The sequence below is a fragment of the Drosophila obscura genome, unplaced genomic scaffold (assembly GCF_018151105.1).
Source record: "Drosophila obscura isolate BZ-5 IFL unplaced genomic scaffold, ASM1815110v1 contig_1, whole genome shotgun sequence".
In the NCBI taxonomy this organism is placed as follows: domain Eukaryota; kingdom Metazoa; phylum Arthropoda; class Insecta; order Diptera; family Drosophilidae; genus Drosophila; species Drosophila obscura.
Genome location: NW_024542679.1, coordinates 5,865,117 through 5,883,008, shown reverse-complemented (window position 1 = coordinate 5,883,008; position 17,892 = coordinate 5,865,117). Strand labels below are relative to the sequence as shown.

The following is a 17,892-nucleotide window of genomic DNA, read 5'->3' as shown; positions in this document are numbered from 1 at the left end:
TTGAGGAAAAGGCTCCTCGATTGAGCACCCGGAATATGCTTACTGTCAGCGCCGTCAATGGGCCCAACAGATTGGCGAAATAATCTATCAATAGATAGTCTCTGATTTAGTGCTGCACTTCGCGCAGCTATCTTGGCCAAGGTCCTAATCTCCTATCGGAAAGCTAAACATATTTACGATCCTCGGACGTATAAAAGGCACTGTGGCAGCCAGCAAAGAGCAAGTTGTATCTGCAACATGAAGGTATTCATTACTATTTTGGCTCTGGCTGTGGCCTCCGCCTCGGCCTACGAGAGCGTGGTCCACCCCAAGGATCTGCTGAAGGTCACCAAGATCGAGGGTCGCATCACCAACGGCTATCCGGCCGAGGAGGGCAAGGCACCCTACACCGTTGGCCTGGGCTTCAGCGGCGGCTGGTGGTGCGGTGGCTCCATCATCGCCCACGACTGGGTGCTCACCGCCGAGCACTGCATCGGAGATGCTGGCTCCGTGACCGTCTACTTCGGTGCCACCTGGCGCACCAACGCCCAGTACACCCACACTGTCGGCAACGGCAACTTCATCAAGCACAGCAACGCCGACATCGCCCTGATCCGCATCCCCCATGTGGACTTCTGGCACATGGTCAACAAGGTGGAGCTGCCCAGCTACAACGATCGCTACAACGACTACAACGAGTGGTGGGCTGTTGCCTGCGGCTGGGGCGGCACCTACGACGGCAGCCCACTGCCCGACTGGATGCAGTGCGCCGATCTCCAGATCATCCACAACTCCGAGTGCGCCAGCTACTACGGCACCGGCACCGTTGGCGACAACATCATCTGCGTCCGTGTCTCCGATGGCAAGGGCACTTGCGGCGGCGACTCTGGCGGCCCATTGGTCACACACAACGGCGCTAAGCTGGTGGGTGTCACCAACTGGGTGTCCGGCGCAGGCTGCCAGGCCGGTCATCCGGCTGGCTTCCAGCGCGTCACCTACCACTTGGACTGGATCCGCGACCACACTGGCATTTCTTACTAAGCTCTGCAAAATCGTTGAAATAAATTGAATTCGAACTGCAAATTATTCAAAAATCACAAGAAAGGTATGCGATCACGAAAAGGGATCGTGCGGGTTGAGTGGGCGGAAGTTATGCGTGCTGAAGGCAACCAAAGGCAGGTCCTTTGACTCTGCCTTCCCAGTGGCAATTATGACTAAGGATGAACCAACTCAGGCTCGGGAAGGGCGGTACTCAAGCAATAGCATAATTACATTTTATGGTCTGCCACACACAGAGAAGGAACATAAAAATGCCGCTCAAAAATATATTCATACAAATTCTGGAGTATCGGGAAAACTTCATGTATCAAACCTGTATTATTCACGTATGAAGTCCTCTATCTGTATCATCCGAATACAAATGGCGAGTATACAAATAGAACAATTTTAGGAAATGCTTGAAGCCGGCTGTTGAATTCAGTGCGCCAGACATATATAATCGTGATTTGGAAGACACGGCAGATAAGGCGAGATGTTATACCGATACTGATATAGAGGTGGAATTTACCAGACCAGAAATCTGATCGCGCTTGCTTTGGCGATTACTAATCATGACTGGCGATGAGTTCATGAATGGAAGGTTCCTTATCTGTAATCTGCAATCGCAGCTGAGAGCAGACCCCTTGAAGCTCTGCCAATGGGATCTTGGGACAGTCACCTAACGAAATATATGTACCTGTAATACAGTAGAGTTCAAAGTAGAGTCTGCTGCTGATAAACTGGCATTGTGTATATTTACGACTCCGCTTTTCGACAATCTCCCTTCATAAATATCTTCAATACTGCAGGATGTGCACTGACTTTACAATAGTATGTGCCAAAACTCACATTTATTGAATAAGTCTTCAGGCTATGGCACCTCAATTCGATTTACTTATGTATTTGTTTTTTTTTTTGTTTTATTTTGTTTTGGTGCCTGTCAACAGTTTAATTTATGTCCAGAGATTGCATGTAAAGTGGCGGAGATTGTTTTTCCTGATGCGATAACTAATTTGTTTTGAATAAATTTTAAAATTGTATACGAGCTTGCTTGCTTGCTTTTTTGTTTTGTAAAGGTTCAGGTAGTGCCAGCGCAAAAATCAGCAAATTTTTCCAAACTAAATTTGGCTGTGGCTACTAGATGCCATAAATAGCATAAAATAAATGAATTAATATAAGTAAACTAAAATAAATAGAATATTAAAATAAATAAAACGTTTCTTGGAACTTTTGGGGGTGAAGAGCAAAGTAACTGTTGTTTTTTTAGTTATTATATCGACGGCGTCAGTAACTTACGATGACATCACCATTAAATCTGCATAACAATTTAGCAGCCCCAAAGCTTGTTGCTATAAAACTAACAAGCTGGTTGCTATGGTAATAGCGGAACTAATAAGCAACTAATCTGATTTGGTTTGGCTGAATATTTTTCCATGCAGAATAGCAGCCACAAAATGTTTAAATAACTTGGAATTATTGAAACAATTGCAGCAGCATGGAGGACAAATTCAATTAGATTTTTAGTGGCTGCTGCTGTCCCGTTTAAACAGGTCTTTAATCCACAGCTATGTGAGTTAAGTTAGCAGCACCGCCAGCCCATAACGGATGATCGATAGCAAGTATTTTTTCATTTGGACATTACAAATATTACAACGCAAAAATGTGCATTGCCGGCGGCCATTGTGTTTGTTTTCTGTCTTTGAAAAAATTCTAAATAAATAAATAACTCCACTTATAATAATTATTCGCTTTCCGGTGCTGCTAAGTTTTAGCTCCGTTATCCCAGTTGCTTTTGTTTCTCCCTCTCTCTCTTTACTTGCCGGCGTAAGTGTTTTGTTTTTGTTTTCCGCTTCGTATCTTGCTTTTACCGTGTTATTTTATCTAAGTTTCACGGAGTATTATATTTATCCAACGTCGTTTGCTTCGGTACGGAAACAAATCTTGGTGAGAGTTCGCCTAACAATACTTAACATTTTCAAATGCAGTTTCATATGCTAAAAACACAAACTAAAAACAATGCCTAAACATGCAGCGGGCATAGCAACAATCGAACTTCGAGGGTATCAAAAGTTTCGGCACGCAAAAGCTGCCATTTTGTCTACGTTTTGTGTGTTGTTTGCGTTGTTGCTTCTCACGCTTTTGTTTTCTTTTCTTAATACATTCACGCGACCTTGTCGCTGTATGAACAAAACGACAGCGTGTGATAATTTTGCCCAAACACCGAGGGAGGGGTGGGGTCGAATATACACCACCCACACAGTCCGCTTGGCCATTGAGGCAGCAGCCAACAAGTGTGTGTAGTGCGTATAGACGGACAGCCAAAGAGAGGGGGGGAGATTGAAAGAGAGGGTGGGTGAATAAAACTACGCTAATGTTATAGGGAGGGGTGGGAAGGGGAAGCATAAAATACCGAAGCGAAGCGCTCGTCTCGTTTGCAGCACGTGCCAAACACATTTATTTTGCGAGCGAATAATCTCGAGTCTGCGCAGTCTCAGTGAGTGTCAAACTGTGCGGCCAATTGGCAAATAAACATTGCATACTTTCAGGCAAGCGACGCAGCCAACGAACTGCAGCATTATCCGTGCGCCAGGCACCGCGGCAGGAACAGCAGGACAACGCAACCATACCGTTCCGCATCGCCAAACTGAAACGTTCTAGATTTCACACAACTCGTAGTGTAAATATTTTCAGCTGCAATCAATACAGCGATGAGTCCCAGTGAGTGCAAGTTCCTGAATATTGGATGAATCTTCACTGCTCCACTGAGGCAATGTGTCGACAAAATGTACGAGGAAAATACGGAAAGTGTGTGTATCTGTGTGTATCCGTATCTGTATCTGTATCTGTTGTGTGCTACCCAAAGGATTGCAATTTTTACGCTGACACTGCAACGCTGTGGTCCGCCTCAATGGGACTTGACACAGTCTCCCCCGAGGCTTTTTTTTGTGTTGCCTTTATGTGTGTGTGTGTGTGTGCCACAAAGTGTCCTCGAACCATACACTGGCACAGAATTGCATATACATATGTATGTGCGTATGTACTTGCATATTGGAACACACAATGCACGTCATTCGCCCTTCACCCATTCTCCATTCTCCATTCTGAATATCCATTATATTTATATATGTATGTGCATATATTTTGTATGTCCCTCAAAAGCTGACTCAACTGCATTCATCAGTCATATTCAAATTCTTATACAATTTCTAAATGCACAAGCATGCAGTCGTTAAAAGCTATTAAGCGAGTACGTGAGAACGATGATAGTTTCTATGATGGGACATTTGTCAAGCTTTTGCTAATTTATTGATGCTTGTAGTCGTATATTCAGTTCGTAGTCGTCACACAGTGTCAATTAAATTAGTTAAAGGTGCGAAATGGAGCAGAGCTTCAGCTTGTATCGAGTGAGATTTTAGATGAATCAATCCGCAAACAGTGAAAGTTCTTTAGACAAATAATTTCCATAGGCAACAAACCTTCACTTCAGTTCCCATTTAAACCCATTTCGGATAAGGCGCTGGCGTTAATCTTTTAGGCTGTTGTTATCTGCTCTGGAACCTTTTGATAGTTTCAATATATGAAGAGTTTTTTTGCATAAGCGTTTTAATGTAAGGAAACGCAAGCCTTTGTCGCGCTGCCATTGCTTCCGGTTTGTTCTTCAAATCAAATAAAATTCTAAGAGCGCAGAGCGGAGGCAGGCATCATTATCGCTACCCGCAGAACTACTCAAAGGTCTCGCCTAAGCGAGATTATTCATTTTGTACCACACAAAAACAACAATACTGTGCCTGACTGCTATGACTGTGGTCCACGTTATAAATCAAAAAATCGTGTTGAAAAAGAGGAAGAGAAGATGGCATAAAAAATGTGTATAATTATATTTGGACAGCTGTAAGACTCATCATGCAATACACAAGTTATATCCGAACAATGATATAACGCGATAATGCAAAAATGAAAAACTAATGAGCGCCGAAGCCGAAGCGCTTCGTGATCGATGGATGCCGAACATAAGTAGTATGCCGTACCCAAAGTAGAAACCAGCACCACAAAGCACCCCATCCAAGCAACCATCGTTTCCCCATACCCATTCCCATTCCCATGGTTTCGGGGGGGGCGACGTCACACTCGCGAACGAGTCGCCGTCGGGTTCGGTTCCCCTGCTGATGTTTCGCTTTCGGGCAGCCACTGCAATTCGATTAATTTCATTTTCCCCTCATTGGGCCCCCAGCCAAGGTTAATACCGAACGTTTTTATTTATATTCCCTCTTGACGGAAATGTTTACATGAAATATACTCTACATATAGTCTACAAGTGTTGCAATTATCTGAACTAATAGGCAAATATTTATATTAATTCGCACACAGCGGAGGTTTCCAGCGATTAGTGATCAATCCCAGACGAAAACATCATGAATGAATGCATGAATTAGAACTCGATTCTTATCTGTAGTCGAATTCCCCGAAATTCAGCTGCATGCTATGCACATAGTGCCGCCGACAGTGACCAGTGTCCGATTGTCGTGTCAAGGAACCCTTTTGTCAGCAATTTCCCATTCATTTCAGTGTCGGATTCCACAACAGCTGGATAGCTTCATAATATTAATCACTGCCATAGGTAAGTCAGGCTAGCATTCCCTTTACTATCACTGGACTGGAGACGAGACACTCGGACACTGACAAACAAAAACATGTTCCTGTATTTCCTGCAGCCAAACTTGAGTGTTATCGGTAGGAGAGGGCGACTTAATGTTATGGCTGACAAACGCCTACTGCTGGAACGATGCGACACCACGGAGACGGAGAGGCTGGTCGTGCATCTGGCCAAGGGGCCCAAGGGTCGACTGCTGCCGTGCAGCTGTCTGCTGCGCAGGAAATCGCTGCTCGGACTCATTGGCACCTTAATATTCTGTTACTTTCTCATCGGTCGGGCGGAGTGGGCGAGAGTCCTCGATCTGGATGGCCTGCATAGCGACAACTATTACACGGTCCATCATAGTTCCGATGTGCCCGGCATGGATGGTGAGTGGCTAATCCATCCGCATGTGTTTCAAGTTTGTGTTGCTTCTTTATGTTTTGTTTTGTTTTATTTTGTTCCGCTTTTATGTTGTGCCTCCTGTGTCCGTGTTCCTGTGTAGATCTGGTTGATGATATTGAAAGTATTAATTTTGTGCCGGAAGGCTTCCTCGTGTACAGCAATTCCTGCAAGATCAAAGAGGTCGATCCGTACAAGCCGGAGGTGATGCGCCACTTTAAGCGCGTCAAGTACGTGCCCTGCAAGAAGCAGCCGCCCCTCACCTACGTGCAATTCAACGAGCTATCGCAGAGCTATTTCCTCAGCATGAACGGCTCCGCCTTCCCGCACTACAAAGTGGGCTCGTCCATCCACTGCTGCTACATGGAGGTGCACCGGAGGAACGAGACGGAGGTGGCATATTCCAAGTGCCACCGCTTCACACACCAGGCAGTGCTGCCCAATACGGTGGAGGGCATAATTGTCAAGTGCACATCGAATAACGAACAGATCTACATCAATGGACATGCCACGATACCCGTCAAGAGGGACGTGCAGCAGCGGCTGAGAGTCAGCGTGGACAGAAAGGAAAAGCAGCGGCCGCCCAGCGTGCTGATGCTCGGCATCGACAGCATCTCGCGGGCTAATCTTATACGGGCCATGCCCAAGACAGCCCAGTACTTGTACGACAACGAATGGTTCGAGCTGGCTGGCTACAACAAGGTAATGCAATCCACTCCAATCATTGGCTGTCATTCCACTCTTTACACTGTCTCCGTCTCTCTCTCCCGTTCCGGTTAGGTGGACGATAATACTTTTCCGAACATCATGGCCCTGGCCACCGGCTACGATCTGACGAGCGCGAATAGGGAATGCTCCCCGTATGTGGTGGGTGGCCTGGAAAAGTGTAAATTCATCTGGAATCTGTACGGGGAGCATGGCTATGTGACAGCCTACGGGGAGGACGCCATACAGATCAACACATTCAACTATCTGAAGGAGGGTTTCGTGAAGCCGCCCGTGGACTACTATCTGCGGCCATATCTGTCCGCTGCTGAGGACAAGCTGCAGCGCACCATAGTCATGGGCCTGCCCCACTGTCTGGGCTATGAGACGGCGGCGGAGCATGTGTATGACTATGCCATGGAGTTCACGCGTCGCTTTCGGAACGACACCTACTTCGGCTTCTTCTGGACGAACACGCACAGCCACAGCGACATCTCGCAGACCAGCAGCATGGATGCGTATATGGTGCGCTATCTGGAGCGTCTGGTGCGCCAGGGGACGATGGACAACAGCGTGGTGGTGTTCTTCAGCGATCATGGCTTGCGTTTCGGACCCACACGGAACACCTGGTCGGGCCATCTGGAGGAGCGACTGCCCGCCATGTTCATTTGGCTGCCAACGCATCTGCGGCAGGCACATCCAAAGATCGTTGAAGCTCTGCACCTGAATCGCAATCGTCTCACCACGCCCTACGATCTGCACATGACACTGAAGCACATACTTGCGCTGTCCGGGCGCACCGATGGCCTGGAGTCCCTGGGATCGGCCCCCTCCTGCCCACAGTGCCAGAGCCTGCTGCGGCCCGTTCCGGAGCAGCGGGCCTGTGCGGATGTGGGCATTGAGGATCACTGGTGCACATGCTGGTCATACGACAAAATCTCGACCGGTTCCAAGCAGACGAAGCAGCTGGCACTGCATGTCGTCAGCCACATCAATGAGTTTGTGCACGGCTTCCGTAACGGATCGGTGGCCAAGCTCTGTATGCCGCTCACCCTGTCCTTCGTCAAGTCCGCCTATCAGGCACACCGAAATGCCCTTGATCCGGAGAACATGCGTACGGTACGCCTAACCCTAGTCACATTGCCCAGCAATGCCCTGTTCGAGGCGACAGTGCGGCACAATCAGACGGACGACAGCATGACGGTGACGGGATCGGTGAGTCGCCTCAACATGTACATTGGGGAGTCGGACTGCGTTTTGGATTCGGCTGCCAAGAAGTATTGCTGTTGCAGGAAAAACAAAACAAAAAAGGGATAGTACGAGTATCGGATAAGAGGATAAGCCCCCAAGCTAGCCAGCCCCCAAGTGCCGCCAGATTTGAATCTGGTATTAGCTACAATAAACCTGTACATAGATTGCTTAAGCTAGTCCTAGTTGCCCAATGTACATACACAATATATATATATATAATATATATATATATATATATTATATATATATATAGTAGCGTAGGTGGATCCTGTATTATGCTCTCAAGCAAACTTTTTGCCAAACTAAACATAATTTCTAAGCAGTTATTTAAAGTAGAATACTCGTACATATGTATACTGTAGAACTGTCGTTATCTGTCGTTAGTGGCTAGTGTCTTTAATCTTGTTTCTCTTTGTTAATAGTCGAATTTCATCAATTAAAGGCGAGTGTCAAATAAATATCAAAGTATATACATACATGCATACACATATCAGAGTATATTCGAGGTAAATTGTATCATTTTCGTGCTTGTGTCTCATTCGGCCACTGATACCGCACTGCAGATGTCCCATTTGCGCAGCTTTTCCTGGAACGTGTACTTCGACAGCAGATCCTTGAGCGCCTTGAAGAGTTTCGTGATCGAGCCCAGGCGCTGCATTTCATTCAAGTGCCCCGGGCACGCTTCCACCACCAGTTCGAGGCTCTTGTAGTCCTCGCTGGCTCGCACGGAGAAGTAGCCCATTAAATTAACCGATGGCTGGGCATTGCCGCTTCGCGTCTTTAGCATCTCGTCAGTCTGCTGCTTGTGCATATCGAAGTACTGGCCAGGCTGCCACGGCGGCAGGTGGCGACCTGTCCAGGTGTCCACCGTGCTCCTGATCAGCCATTTGTGATAGCAGGGCTCCTTCGATTCCTCCAGCTCCAGGTCAAGGGCAAAGATCTCCGTGAGGACATTTTTTATGGTATCCACATAGCAGAGCAGCCAGTAGTAATAAATTGTTTGGTTGGTCTCAACGTTTCGGCTTAGCAGCACAGGGCGCAGGCTCTTGAGATCGTTCTTGCTGGCAAGGATCGAATGCGTGCGCTTTGTTTCCGGCAGGCACGTCAAAACATCCAAACCGAGCTTATGATCCATCGATAGATCGCTGACGTCTCCTGTCTGAGTCGCTTCTGGCTGCTGTTCAGTCGGATTCGGTTCCGGTTCTATCGACTGTTCTGTTGCCACTGCATTCCCCTTGGCCTTCTTGGCAGGCGTTGGCCGATTCAATGTCGTCTTCTCCACCACCATTTTATCGCCAAGGCCGAATAGCAGGTACTCGTAGAGTTTCTTCGGCTCAGCCAGTAGCTCTCGGTTCTTAAATGCCTGCGCGGCCATCATCAGGCATTGCTTTATGTACAGGAAATCTGTTTGGGATATGTTTCTTGCCACATTGCGCTGCAGCTCGAAGGGATCCTGCACGCAAACACTACGATCCAAGTGAAATTTATCGGGCACTTCGCCGACCTCTTCCTGAATGGCAATCAATTGCTCCTCGTACTCCGAAAATCCGCCCGGTGTGCCCAACGTGGCCACCTTGTTCACGGCGCGGCCCAGAAACGGTGACAAAAGGGTCGTCTCGAAGTCTATGCTTGTACAGAAAGAGAAGAAGTCTCCGATGAACTGGAGCATGGACATATGGGCAGGTAGTGGCGGCACCCGTTCAAGGCTGTACGCGAAGTTGACTCCGTTCACATTGATGGGTGCCGAGCGAGACTGCAGCTCCCTGATGGACGGCAGCAAGTGGCGCACTTGCAGGTTAACGAGGAGCACGCTGAGCAGACAGTAGCTATTCATGCCGCCCATTCGAATGACGTTCACCTTCTTTCCCCAGATTTTCAGGAACAGAGCGAGACGGCGCAATTTAGGATCGTGTAGCATCAGATCGCGTATGAACTGAGAATTGTATGTGCTGCTCGGATTGGACATGTTGATGTCTATGTTGAGGCCTGTCAATTGATGCTTGCAGCGAATAATGGGCACCCGGGCATGCCGAATGTTTGTGATATCGGTAAAGCATACCGAGCGGTGCAGCAGTTTCAGGACTTTGTTGAAGAGCCGCTTCGGGCCACCGGACTGATCATCTGTCGACTCTAGATACAAGTCAATGTCGCTGTCTAAACGTAGCCAGAGAGAGGTAGATTTAGTTAAGCTGGCGGCACATACTGCAAATGCATCCTTCCACCTTTCACTCACCCTCTAGAGCCAATCCCGTGACCAGTGAACCAAAGGCGAACACTTTCAATTTTAGAGCCTTCTCCTTCTCCAAGGAGTCGCGTACAACGGCGAAGCAACAATCGAGTCGTCTCAAGTCAGCCCCATAACGGTCCAATATTGTCGCCAGGTACTGCCCGTCAATTGTCCTGTCCAGATCCTCCCGCAGCTTGCTGCGCTCAGTTTGGTTTTGTTCGCTGGTGAATTGCTTGGTTAGCGCGTTTATTTTTTGGCGAATTTTCTTTTGCGGCTTTTTTGTGTTCTTGTGCGTTTGCAGCTCGTGGGCCAGGCAGTCTGTTAAATTCGGGAAGGGAGCAGAGCAAACAGTGCAAAACACCAAGTCGCTGGCGGCACTGTTCCCGGGCTCCTGGCTGTCTCCTGGAGTCAGCATTTCTTTTGGAAAGATAGAAAAATAAAGGTGGTTTATTAATCCTCTTTATTTGGAAAGCATCTTTTGCTAAAAACAAAACATTAGAGGTGTCAAACCATCGAGGGCACTATCGATAGTATCGATATTTTACTGCTAGTCTCTACTATCGACGGTTTTGCGACTATCATGATAGTATCGAGCTACAGTCGTTGCGCTTTTGATATGTTTGGATTGGCTGCTATAAAATACGAACACAAATTTGTAAAAAAAATCGACAGGTGGCATCTAATTTTATCATACCGTAAGATACATTTGATTTTGTATGGGAAAAATTTCAGCAACATGCTGCCACACCACGAAAATGAGGGGAAAGTCTCCACAAAAACACTCTATTCTCCACTCTCCACGAATTGAGAGCAAATTTTGCAAACTCTCCACGAATTGAGAGCGAAAAATGTCAGTATTTTTGGTGCGCTAAATTGAGTTTGGCGGTCAATTTGAAATGTGTCTTAATATTTGGAAAAAAAACTTGATTTGTTTTGTCGAGTGACCTCAGAAACCGAGAATTATCCCGATACTATCATGATAGTATCGATTGTTTTTTTTTAAACATTTGACAGCTCTACTAAACATACTTTTTTATTTATGTTTTTTTTGCGAGCTTGGAACGGAAGTGTATTGGTTCGCCTTAACCCACTTAAACCACTATTAAAAAACTGCTATTTCAACAGGTGAGTCGCGGAAAATACTACTGTTTATAAATTCTCTTTTTAGATCCATTCTTCCTCATTTCTTACATGATCACGATATCTCTCACCTGAACTGCGCTGAAGAATTTTAAACTATCATAATTTCGCAAATATATTTAAATACCCCTCGTCCAAAATGTGTTAATGGAAATAAATGTGTGGCTTCCAACACTGTCGAAAATCCGGCGCAAATTCGACTACAGAATTTCTGCTCTGTTAATTTAATAACAGAATAATTATTAATTAACAGATGGGAATATGTTAAAATTCAAATGTTATTTTCTAAATGTTAAAGATGCAGTGCTGCGAAGCGTCTTCAGAAATTTCATCAACACGAGGAATCAAAATAAATAACAAAAAATAAAATAAATTGTAAATTATGAGACTATTGGTTCTGTACGGCAGCCAAACCGGCACTGCCCAGGACGTGGCTGAGCAAATATGGCGGGAATCGCGTCCACTTGGCTTCCATGGCCCTGTTCTTTCCTTCGAGGACTACGACATGCAGCAGCTGATCGAAGAGCGGCTGGTGGTGTTCGTGGTGGCCACCACTGGCGACGGTATAGAGCCGGATAACATGAAGCAGGGGTGGCGATTCTTGCTGAAACGTAGCTTACCATCCCAATCATTGCAGGGACTGCAGTTCGCGTGCCTCGGCCTCGGGGACTCCAGCTATCCAAAGTTCAACTATGCTGCCAAGAAGCTAAACAAGCGGTTGCTGAACCTAGGCGCCACCGCTGTCTGTCCGCTGGGCTTGTGTGACGATCAGCACGACTATGGCCATTTGGGTGTATCTCTCAGCTGGACAAGGGACCTCTGGACGTCACTGAAGTCCGTTCTTGGCATAGACGAAAGCAAACAGAACGGCGCTAACAAGACTGCGAGCAAGTGGCTTGTCAGAGAGCTTCCTGGCTCTGTGCCCTTGAGTGTGCGGCTGGAGAACCTTGCCTGGACACAGAAACAAAAGTGTCACACCTTCAAGCTGAAAGACAACGTGAGGACAACAGCGGAGAGTCACTTTCAGGATGTGCGCTTCTTGAGGCTCGAATCCACGAGTGAAAATCTCAGCTGGGAGCCCGGCGACGTACTCGACGTGCAGCCCCAGAACAGCGATGAGGCGGTGCGTACATTCTTCGAGCTGCTAAGCGAACACAAACTCAACTTTGATGAGTCCACTGCAGTGGAGGTGCTGGCTGCCTACCCGGACATGCCGCTGCCCAAGGCCTTTGCCACGCCCATCACCCTCGTGCATGCAGCCAAATATGTGTGGGACCTGAGCGCCAAGCCGAGACAACGTTTCTTCGAGGTGTTGGGCTTCAATTGCAGCGATGAGATGGAGAGCGAGAAACTCGCCGAATTCTGCTCCGCCGAAGCCATTGATGACCTGGTGGCCTATGTGAATCGTCCTCGGCGCAATCTTCTAGAGGTTTTGCAGGATTTCCGGCATGCCACCTCCACGCTGACGCTATTCCAGCTCTTTGAGATGATGCCACTGATTCAGCCGCGCAGTTTCTCGATAGCTTCGGATGCATCCTCCTCCACGCTGGACTTGCTTGTGGCTGTGGTCCAGTATAAGACTATTTTGCACACGCCGCGTCTGGGTCTGTGTTCCAACTGGCTGAAACACTTGACGCCAGGCGTGGAAGTCTGTGGCATTGTCAAGCATGGGACAATGGTGTGGCCTCAGGATCTGGCAGTACCCCTGATTATGGTTGGACCTGGCACCGGCATTGCACCCTTCCGCAGCATCATTCAGCACCGATTGCATGCCCAGTCGATGGGAGTCCGCATTGGTCCACTTGTTGTCTTCTTTGGCTGCCGCAATAGGGCGGCAGATTTCCACTTTCAGGACGACTTCGAAGCCTGGACTGCGGGCAAACTGGTGGAGGTGCACTATGCCTTCTCTCGGGACGAGGACCAGAAATTCTATGTCCAGCATCAGATTCTGAAAAATGGGCATCGCTTGGCGCAACTAATCCAGGAGCACAATGCACATATCTATGTGGCGGGCAACTCCAATAACATGCCCAAAGCGGTACGCGAGGCATTCATTGAGATCCTGGGCGGCCAGGGCGATTATGTGGATCTGATGCTCAAGCAGCGAAGGTATCAGGAAGAAACGTGGGCGTAAAGTCAACTAACTTGAATTGCTTGTACTCGTATGTGTTCCTATTTGTACAATTTTGGACGGAAATTACATCTTAAATCTATGAAAGAACGAACTGGTCTGGTCTGGTGTGCATTCTCAAAAGTCTTCCAGCAGCTTATCCGAGGATGTGTGACAAAACGGACAGTATCCCTTTTGTAGCACCTGCAGCTCAAAGTCCTCCGCATAGAAGAGCTGCAAATGAAGGGGTTTACTTTTATGTGTTGCCATATTTCCTAGAGATAATCATTACCAGCAGGCACTGTGGGCAATAGGTGACTTGTAGATCGGGCAATATATTGCGATAGTAAACATTTCGAATATTCTTGCCCTGCCGCTTGAGTATCAGCACATGATTGGGATCTATGGCACGCAGGCCATTGCGATCCAAGCTCAAGGGCAAAGCACTGGCCACATCCTCGTTGAAGGGATCTGAATCCTCGACATGCTTGGCCGGAGCCAGCAGCAGACGCTCGGCCTCGGCATCCGTTATATCCACTTCGGGATAGAATTGTACTAATGGTAGGATTTCTAGGGGGAAACAGAGTTCAATGGGTCAAGATTATTCCCTAAAAGAAACCTGAATCACATACCAAATGAAACGAATGAGAAGATGTAATCCTGCCTGCAGGTGGGGCAGCAATTGTTGTTCAAATGTTGACTGTAGTTGGAGCACTTGTAGCACAGCGGCAGCAGCTCCTCGGGATCATTGAAGCCGCTTTTGCATGCCTTGCTGTTTAAGAAATTCAACTGCAAATACAAATTAAAGTTTAGTAGCTCTGATTTCTGGCATGGTATTTCTGGCCACTTACATCAATCTGCTCTTGCACTCCGGCTGGTGGTTTGAGTGACTGCAGTCGCTTGTTTATCAGCAAACACAATTTATTGGCCTGCAGGAACTTTGCCTGCTTGGCCAAAGTAAACAGCACAGAGCTGGAAAAGAGTGGAACAGGTGAGCGTGTGGCCCCAATCAACGGGTAAGGGTAACAATGGCTTACAACATGCTCACACCCTTGGGCACGCCCTTGTGCTCCACCTCATTCAGTATGAAGCGGCTGACATTGAACAGACTGACGGGCGAGTGTGTGGTGAAGGGCTCCTTCATGTAGCTATAGATCACGGCATAGGCGTAGTACACCTTGGCAACGCGCAAATGATTTTTATACTCGGCCAGATTATGATCAATTGGATTCTGTTCGCTGCGCGAGAAGGAACAATTAACATTTGTTGTGCGTAGTAGTACATATAATTATAGTAACCCACTCCTTTGCATGGTAAATATCCAGAGATTGCTTGGCCAGCAGCCAGTAAAAGTAGCTCGCGTCCAGATAACGCTCCTCCACAATGGCCGTGATGCTCAGCTGCTTCAGCAGGCGATTGGCCTCCTTGGTTCGTCCCGCCTTCAGATAGGCTAGCAAAATAAAAGAAAAACTAATCAATTTTCGGTCTACAATTGGGTAGAGAGAGAGAGAGAGACTCACCCTGATGTGCCTCTATAAACTGATCGGTTTCGGCCAGCCATTGTCCATGCTGATAGTGCACCGTGGGCAGGAGCTGGGGCAACGATTCCGCCAGACGAAACGCCTCCGGCCAGTCCCGAACCTCCACGTGCAGCTGCACCACCTGAGCCTCGTCGCCGAGCTTTTTGAATATCTCAGCAGCCAGGGGCAGGGCTTTTAGAGTCTTCAAATTCTGCGCCACCGATTCCAAGGCATCGCGTTCGCTCAGGCTGAGGCGACGTCCGATATCGTAGAGACTAAAGCAAGCAATTCAGTAAGCAGACAATGCCAGGATCTATACTACTCTACTACTCACACATCCGCCCATCCCTGCTCGGCCACAATGTCGATGGCCTTTTGATTCTCGCCGGCCGAAAGCAGTAGCTCGGCAGCAGCTCGCGGCTCCTTCACAGAATAGGCCCATTCCGCTCGCTTGCGCACTAATTCCTTTTTCTCCTGTTCCGTGCCATCTCTGATATACTCCTGGGCCAGATCGAACATGCGCAGATCGGTGTACATCTCGAGGGCACGCGACGCCTGGCCACATTTGAGAAACAAGCGAGCGGCCTCCTTGAATTTGCCAGCAAAGGCACAGTTTTCGCCCAACAGGACCTCTTTGGGCACGGCCGAACGTTGCTGCTGGTCCCGCAGTTCGCTGATCAGCTTGAGCCACGGCAGATTCCTAACCTTGACATATGCATCGCGTGCTATATTGATATGCAGGGCTTCCAGGGCCGATTGGGCCAGTCCCTCCCAGTCGCCGGTGGTCACACCCAGGCAGGCCACCTGATAGGCTTCCCTAGAGGGTTAGAGATTCCAGTCAAGCTGAGTATATTCATTCCGAACGGTGATTCAACTTACTCAAACAGGCCTGCCTCAATGAACTGCCACATGGTGGAGCCCAAGGCCAGGGGAGTGTTGTGCATTATATTCCCGCGCAGACAAAAGGCCGTGGCCCCACACAGTCCCACCACCACGCCGTGCATATTCTGCGGTGCTCGAGGCGGCAAATTTCCGACTCTCACACTCAGGCCGCCGGTGGTGTGTGTGTAACAGAGCATCGTATCGAGATGCGTGTTCCAGGTGACGCTGTTCACGCCAGTGTCCTGATAGAGTATGGTGTCGTTGACAATATCCCGCACCACCAGTCGGCCCACATCATCCACCACAGCGATTTTGCTACGTTTGGCATTGATGTCCAAACAGCGGACCGCTGAGACGGCCGTCGTGATCAGCAGGGGCAGGGAGTTGTTGAGAAAGATGCGAAATACTTGACCATTCTTCAAGCCGACCATCAGACCTTCACGGCCCACTGGGCCGCCCGTCACCTTGATGTAGCGTATGAAGGAGTCCATTATCCACTCGCGTTGCAGAATGCCGCTAAAGTCCAGGCACTGTAGTCGCTTCTCCTGGCAGAGGACAATGTGGCGACCGCAGACCACCAGCAGGCTGCAGTCAAACTTCTGTTGAATCTTCTCCCTCACCTTGTAGTGCATCGGTTGATCCTCCCCGGAGCTCAGCTCGTACAGAACGACACGCTCTGGCAGCTGCACAGCCAAGCGATTGCGATAGATGGCTATTTTCTGGACCAGATCGCGGCACTTGATGCGCACCTTTTGGCCAGAGATCAGATGCTGAATGATCACGTCGCACATGTTCTCCCGAAATGCGTAGCGTTCCCTGTAGAGGGCGTGCACCGTGCTCGAGGCTATGTTGAAGCAGGCCAGCGTGCCATCCTGGCAGCCAATGGTGTACGACTGCCCGTTAGGATGCAGTGCCACGGACCATATCCACGTGTCGAAGCTGTCGCCCAAGGTGCCCAAGCGTATGCCCTCGCGCGTGAAGAAATGAAGTCCACCCGTGCAACCACCGACCAAGCAGAACTCGCCGTTGGGAAAGTATTGAAGGCAAATCGGATCGAAGCCGAGGGCTCGCTCCTTGCCTATCATTTGGCCACTGAGCGTGTGGAACGAGAGTGTTTGGCTCCAGTCCACCACGGCAATGGTGTCCACACTTCCTGGCCCCGTGGCTGGGCAGCATTGGACGCTAAATACGTTGCTATTGGGACCGCCCGGTCGATCGATGCGTCCCTTCTCCTCGCCCAACTTGTTGCGTATGGAGATTGTGCCGTTGGCCAAGCCCATGATCAGGTACTGGCCATCGTTTGTCCAAGAGCACCCATTTACACGAGCAGATATTTTGTACTTTTGCACAGCCTTCTGATCCGCCGACCAGAAGGCAAAATCGGACATCGAACAGGACGCCAAATGGTGCGAGACGGGATTGAAGCTCATGCATTGAATGGAATCGCCGTGACTGTATGGAAAGCAAGAGTATTAGACTTATTAAACCTACAAATCGTCATCAATTTCCACCACTTACGAGTACTTGAGTAGCCCTTCCAGTTGCGGCGACCATACAATGACCATTTTGTCCGAGGCTCCGCTGGCAAAGCGTTTGCCATCACGCGAATACGCCACACAGTTCACCGTGTCCTTGTGGGCCTTTAGCGTATTCAGCAGGGAACCATCGCTGGGATCATAGATGAGCAGACGATCGCCGGCGGCTACCACCAATTGGCTGCCATCCGGGGCGTAGCAAACGCTGTGTACGCTGAAAAAACGGGTTTTTTTTTCAGTGCAAGCAACAGGCTGTTAGCTCGGGGGAATGGAATACTCTACCTGGTCTCCCCATCCTTGGTGCTGGGGAACTCTATGCGCTCCAACCATTTCAGGACGCCACGCATTTTTGCACAGCCGAAAAGTGTCCTATTTTACTGCAGCTGAATAGTTCTGACCCATAAAAATAGTTTTCTTGATTTGTTTACAAATTGCGCTTCCATGACAACAAGAACAAAATGCACTTTTCA

The 17,892-nt window shown here is 48.5% G+C and overlaps 5 protein-coding genes across 8 annotated transcripts; 3 read left to right on the top strand and 2 right to left on the bottom strand.

The window, feature by feature from the left end:
* The first annotated feature begins 216 nt into the window (after positions 1 to 216).
* LOC111067566 (serine protease 1) lies at positions 217 to 1,062 on the top strand. Its single transcript, XM_022356709.2, has one exon. The coding sequence runs from the start codon at positions 238 to 240 to the stop codon at positions 1,018 to 1,020; it is 783 nt and encodes a 260-aa protein (XP_022212401.1). The 5' UTR covers positions 217 to 237; the 3' UTR covers positions 1,021 to 1,062.
* A 2,540-nt stretch (positions 1,063 to 3,602) lies between these two features.
* Positions 3,603 to 8,227, top strand: LOC111067553. Of its 4 annotated transcripts, none has more exons than XM_022356690.2 (5): positions 3,603 to 3,735; positions 5,584 to 5,635; positions 5,730 to 6,039; positions 6,156 to 6,754; positions 6,833 to 8,227. In XM_022356690.2, the coding sequence occupies exons 3-5, from the start codon at positions 5,772 to 5,774 to the stop codon at positions 8,072 to 8,074; spliced, it is 2,109 nt and encodes a 702-aa protein (XP_022212382.2). In that variant the 5' UTR covers positions 3,603 to 3,735; positions 5,584 to 5,635; positions 5,730 to 5,771; the 3' UTR covers positions 8,075 to 8,227. The 4 variants fall into 4 exon arrangements, with proteins under 4 accessions (XP_022212382.2, XP_022212378.2, XP_022212377.2 ...); XM_022356686.2 differs by lacking the exon at positions 3,603 to 3,735 and adding an exon at positions 5,128 to 5,253 and having other exon boundaries at positions 5,386 to 5,635; XM_022356685.2 differs by lacking the exons at positions 3,603 to 3,735; positions 5,584 to 5,635 and having other exon boundaries at positions 5,658 to 6,039; positions 6,198 to 6,754.
* Positions 8,228 to 8,485: 258 nt separating this feature from the next.
* Positions 8,486 to 10,785, bottom strand: LOC111067554 (terminal uridylyltransferase Tailor). Its single transcript, XM_041592469.1, has 2 exons — positions 10,242 to 10,785; positions 8,486 to 10,162 (listed from the first exon to the last, which is right to left on the bottom strand). The coding sequence occupies exons 1-2, from the start codon at positions 10,648 to 10,650 to the stop codon at positions 8,544 to 8,546; spliced, it is 2,028 nt and encodes a 675-aa protein (XP_041448403.1). The 5' UTR covers positions 10,651 to 10,785; the 3' UTR covers positions 8,486 to 8,543.
* A 457-nt stretch (positions 10,786 to 11,242) lies between these two features.
* LOC111067557 (NADPH-dependent diflavin oxidoreductase 1) lies at positions 11,243 to 13,594 on the top strand. Its single transcript, XM_022356695.2, has 2 exons — positions 11,243 to 11,360; positions 11,463 to 13,594. Exon 2 carries the CDS (start codon positions 11,758 to 11,760, stop codon positions 13,507 to 13,509), a length of 1,752 nt encoding a protein of 583 aa, XP_022212387.2. The 5' UTR covers positions 11,243 to 11,360; positions 11,463 to 11,757; the 3' UTR covers positions 13,510 to 13,594.
* On the bottom strand, positions 13,526 to 17,879 carry LOC111067547 (intraflagellar transport protein 122 homolog). The gene is made up of 11 exons (XM_022356671.2): positions 17,705 to 17,879; positions 17,406 to 17,636; positions 15,885 to 17,339; positions 15,340 to 15,822; positions 15,006 to 15,280; positions 14,788 to 14,935; positions 14,523 to 14,723; positions 14,337 to 14,457; positions 14,118 to 14,274; positions 13,778 to 14,055; positions 13,526 to 13,719 (listed from the first exon to the last, which is right to left on the bottom strand). Exons 1-11 carry the CDS (start codon positions 17,767 to 17,769, stop codon positions 13,624 to 13,626), a joined length of 3,510 nt encoding a protein of 1,169 aa, XP_022212363.2. The 5' UTR covers positions 17,770 to 17,879; the 3' UTR covers positions 13,526 to 13,623.
* Positions 17,880 to 17,892: the final 13 nt, after the last annotated feature.

Bases quoted from the DNA above. Each gene is read 5' to 3' on its own strand.
- LOC111067566 (XM_022356709.2), top strand. From the start codon at position 238: ATGAAGGTATTCATTACTATTTTGGCTCTGGCTGTGGCCTCCGCCTCG.
- LOC111067553 (XM_022356684.2), top strand. From the start codon at position 5,709: ATGTTCCTGTATTTCCTGCAGCCAAACTTGAGTGTTATCGGTAGGAGA. The intron at 6,040-6,155 runs GTGAGTGGCTAA...GTTCCTGTGTAG, and splicing joins CGATGTGCCCGGCATGGATG to ATCTGGTTGATGATATTGAA. The intron at 6,755-6,832 runs GTAATGCAATCC...CGTTCCGGTTAG, and splicing joins AGCTGGCTGGCTACAACAAG to GTGGACGATAATACTTTTCC.
- LOC111067554 (XM_041592469.1), bottom strand. From the start codon at position 10,650: ATGCTGACTCCAGGAGACAGCCAGGAGCCCGGGAACAGTGCCGCCAGC. The intron at 10,163-10,241 runs GTGAGTGAAAGG...GGCTACGTTTAG, and splicing joins CACGGGATTGGCTCTAGAGG to ACAGCGACATTGACTTGTAT.
- LOC111067557 (XM_022356695.2), top strand. From the start codon at position 11,758: ATGAGACTATTGGTTCTGTACGGCAGCCAAACCGGCACTGCCCAGGAC.
- LOC111067547 (XM_022356671.2), bottom strand. From the start codon at position 17,769: ATGCGTGGCGTCCTGAAATGGTTGGAGCGCATAGAGTTCCCCAGCACC. The intron at 15,281-15,339 runs GTGAGTAGTAGA...TGCTTGCTTTAG, and splicing joins GAGCAGGGATGGGCGGATGT to TCTCTACGATATCGGACGTC. The intron at 14,724-14,787 runs GTGGGTTACTAT...CTTCTCGCGCAG, and splicing joins GATATTTACCATGCAAAGGA to CGAACAGAATCCAATTGATC.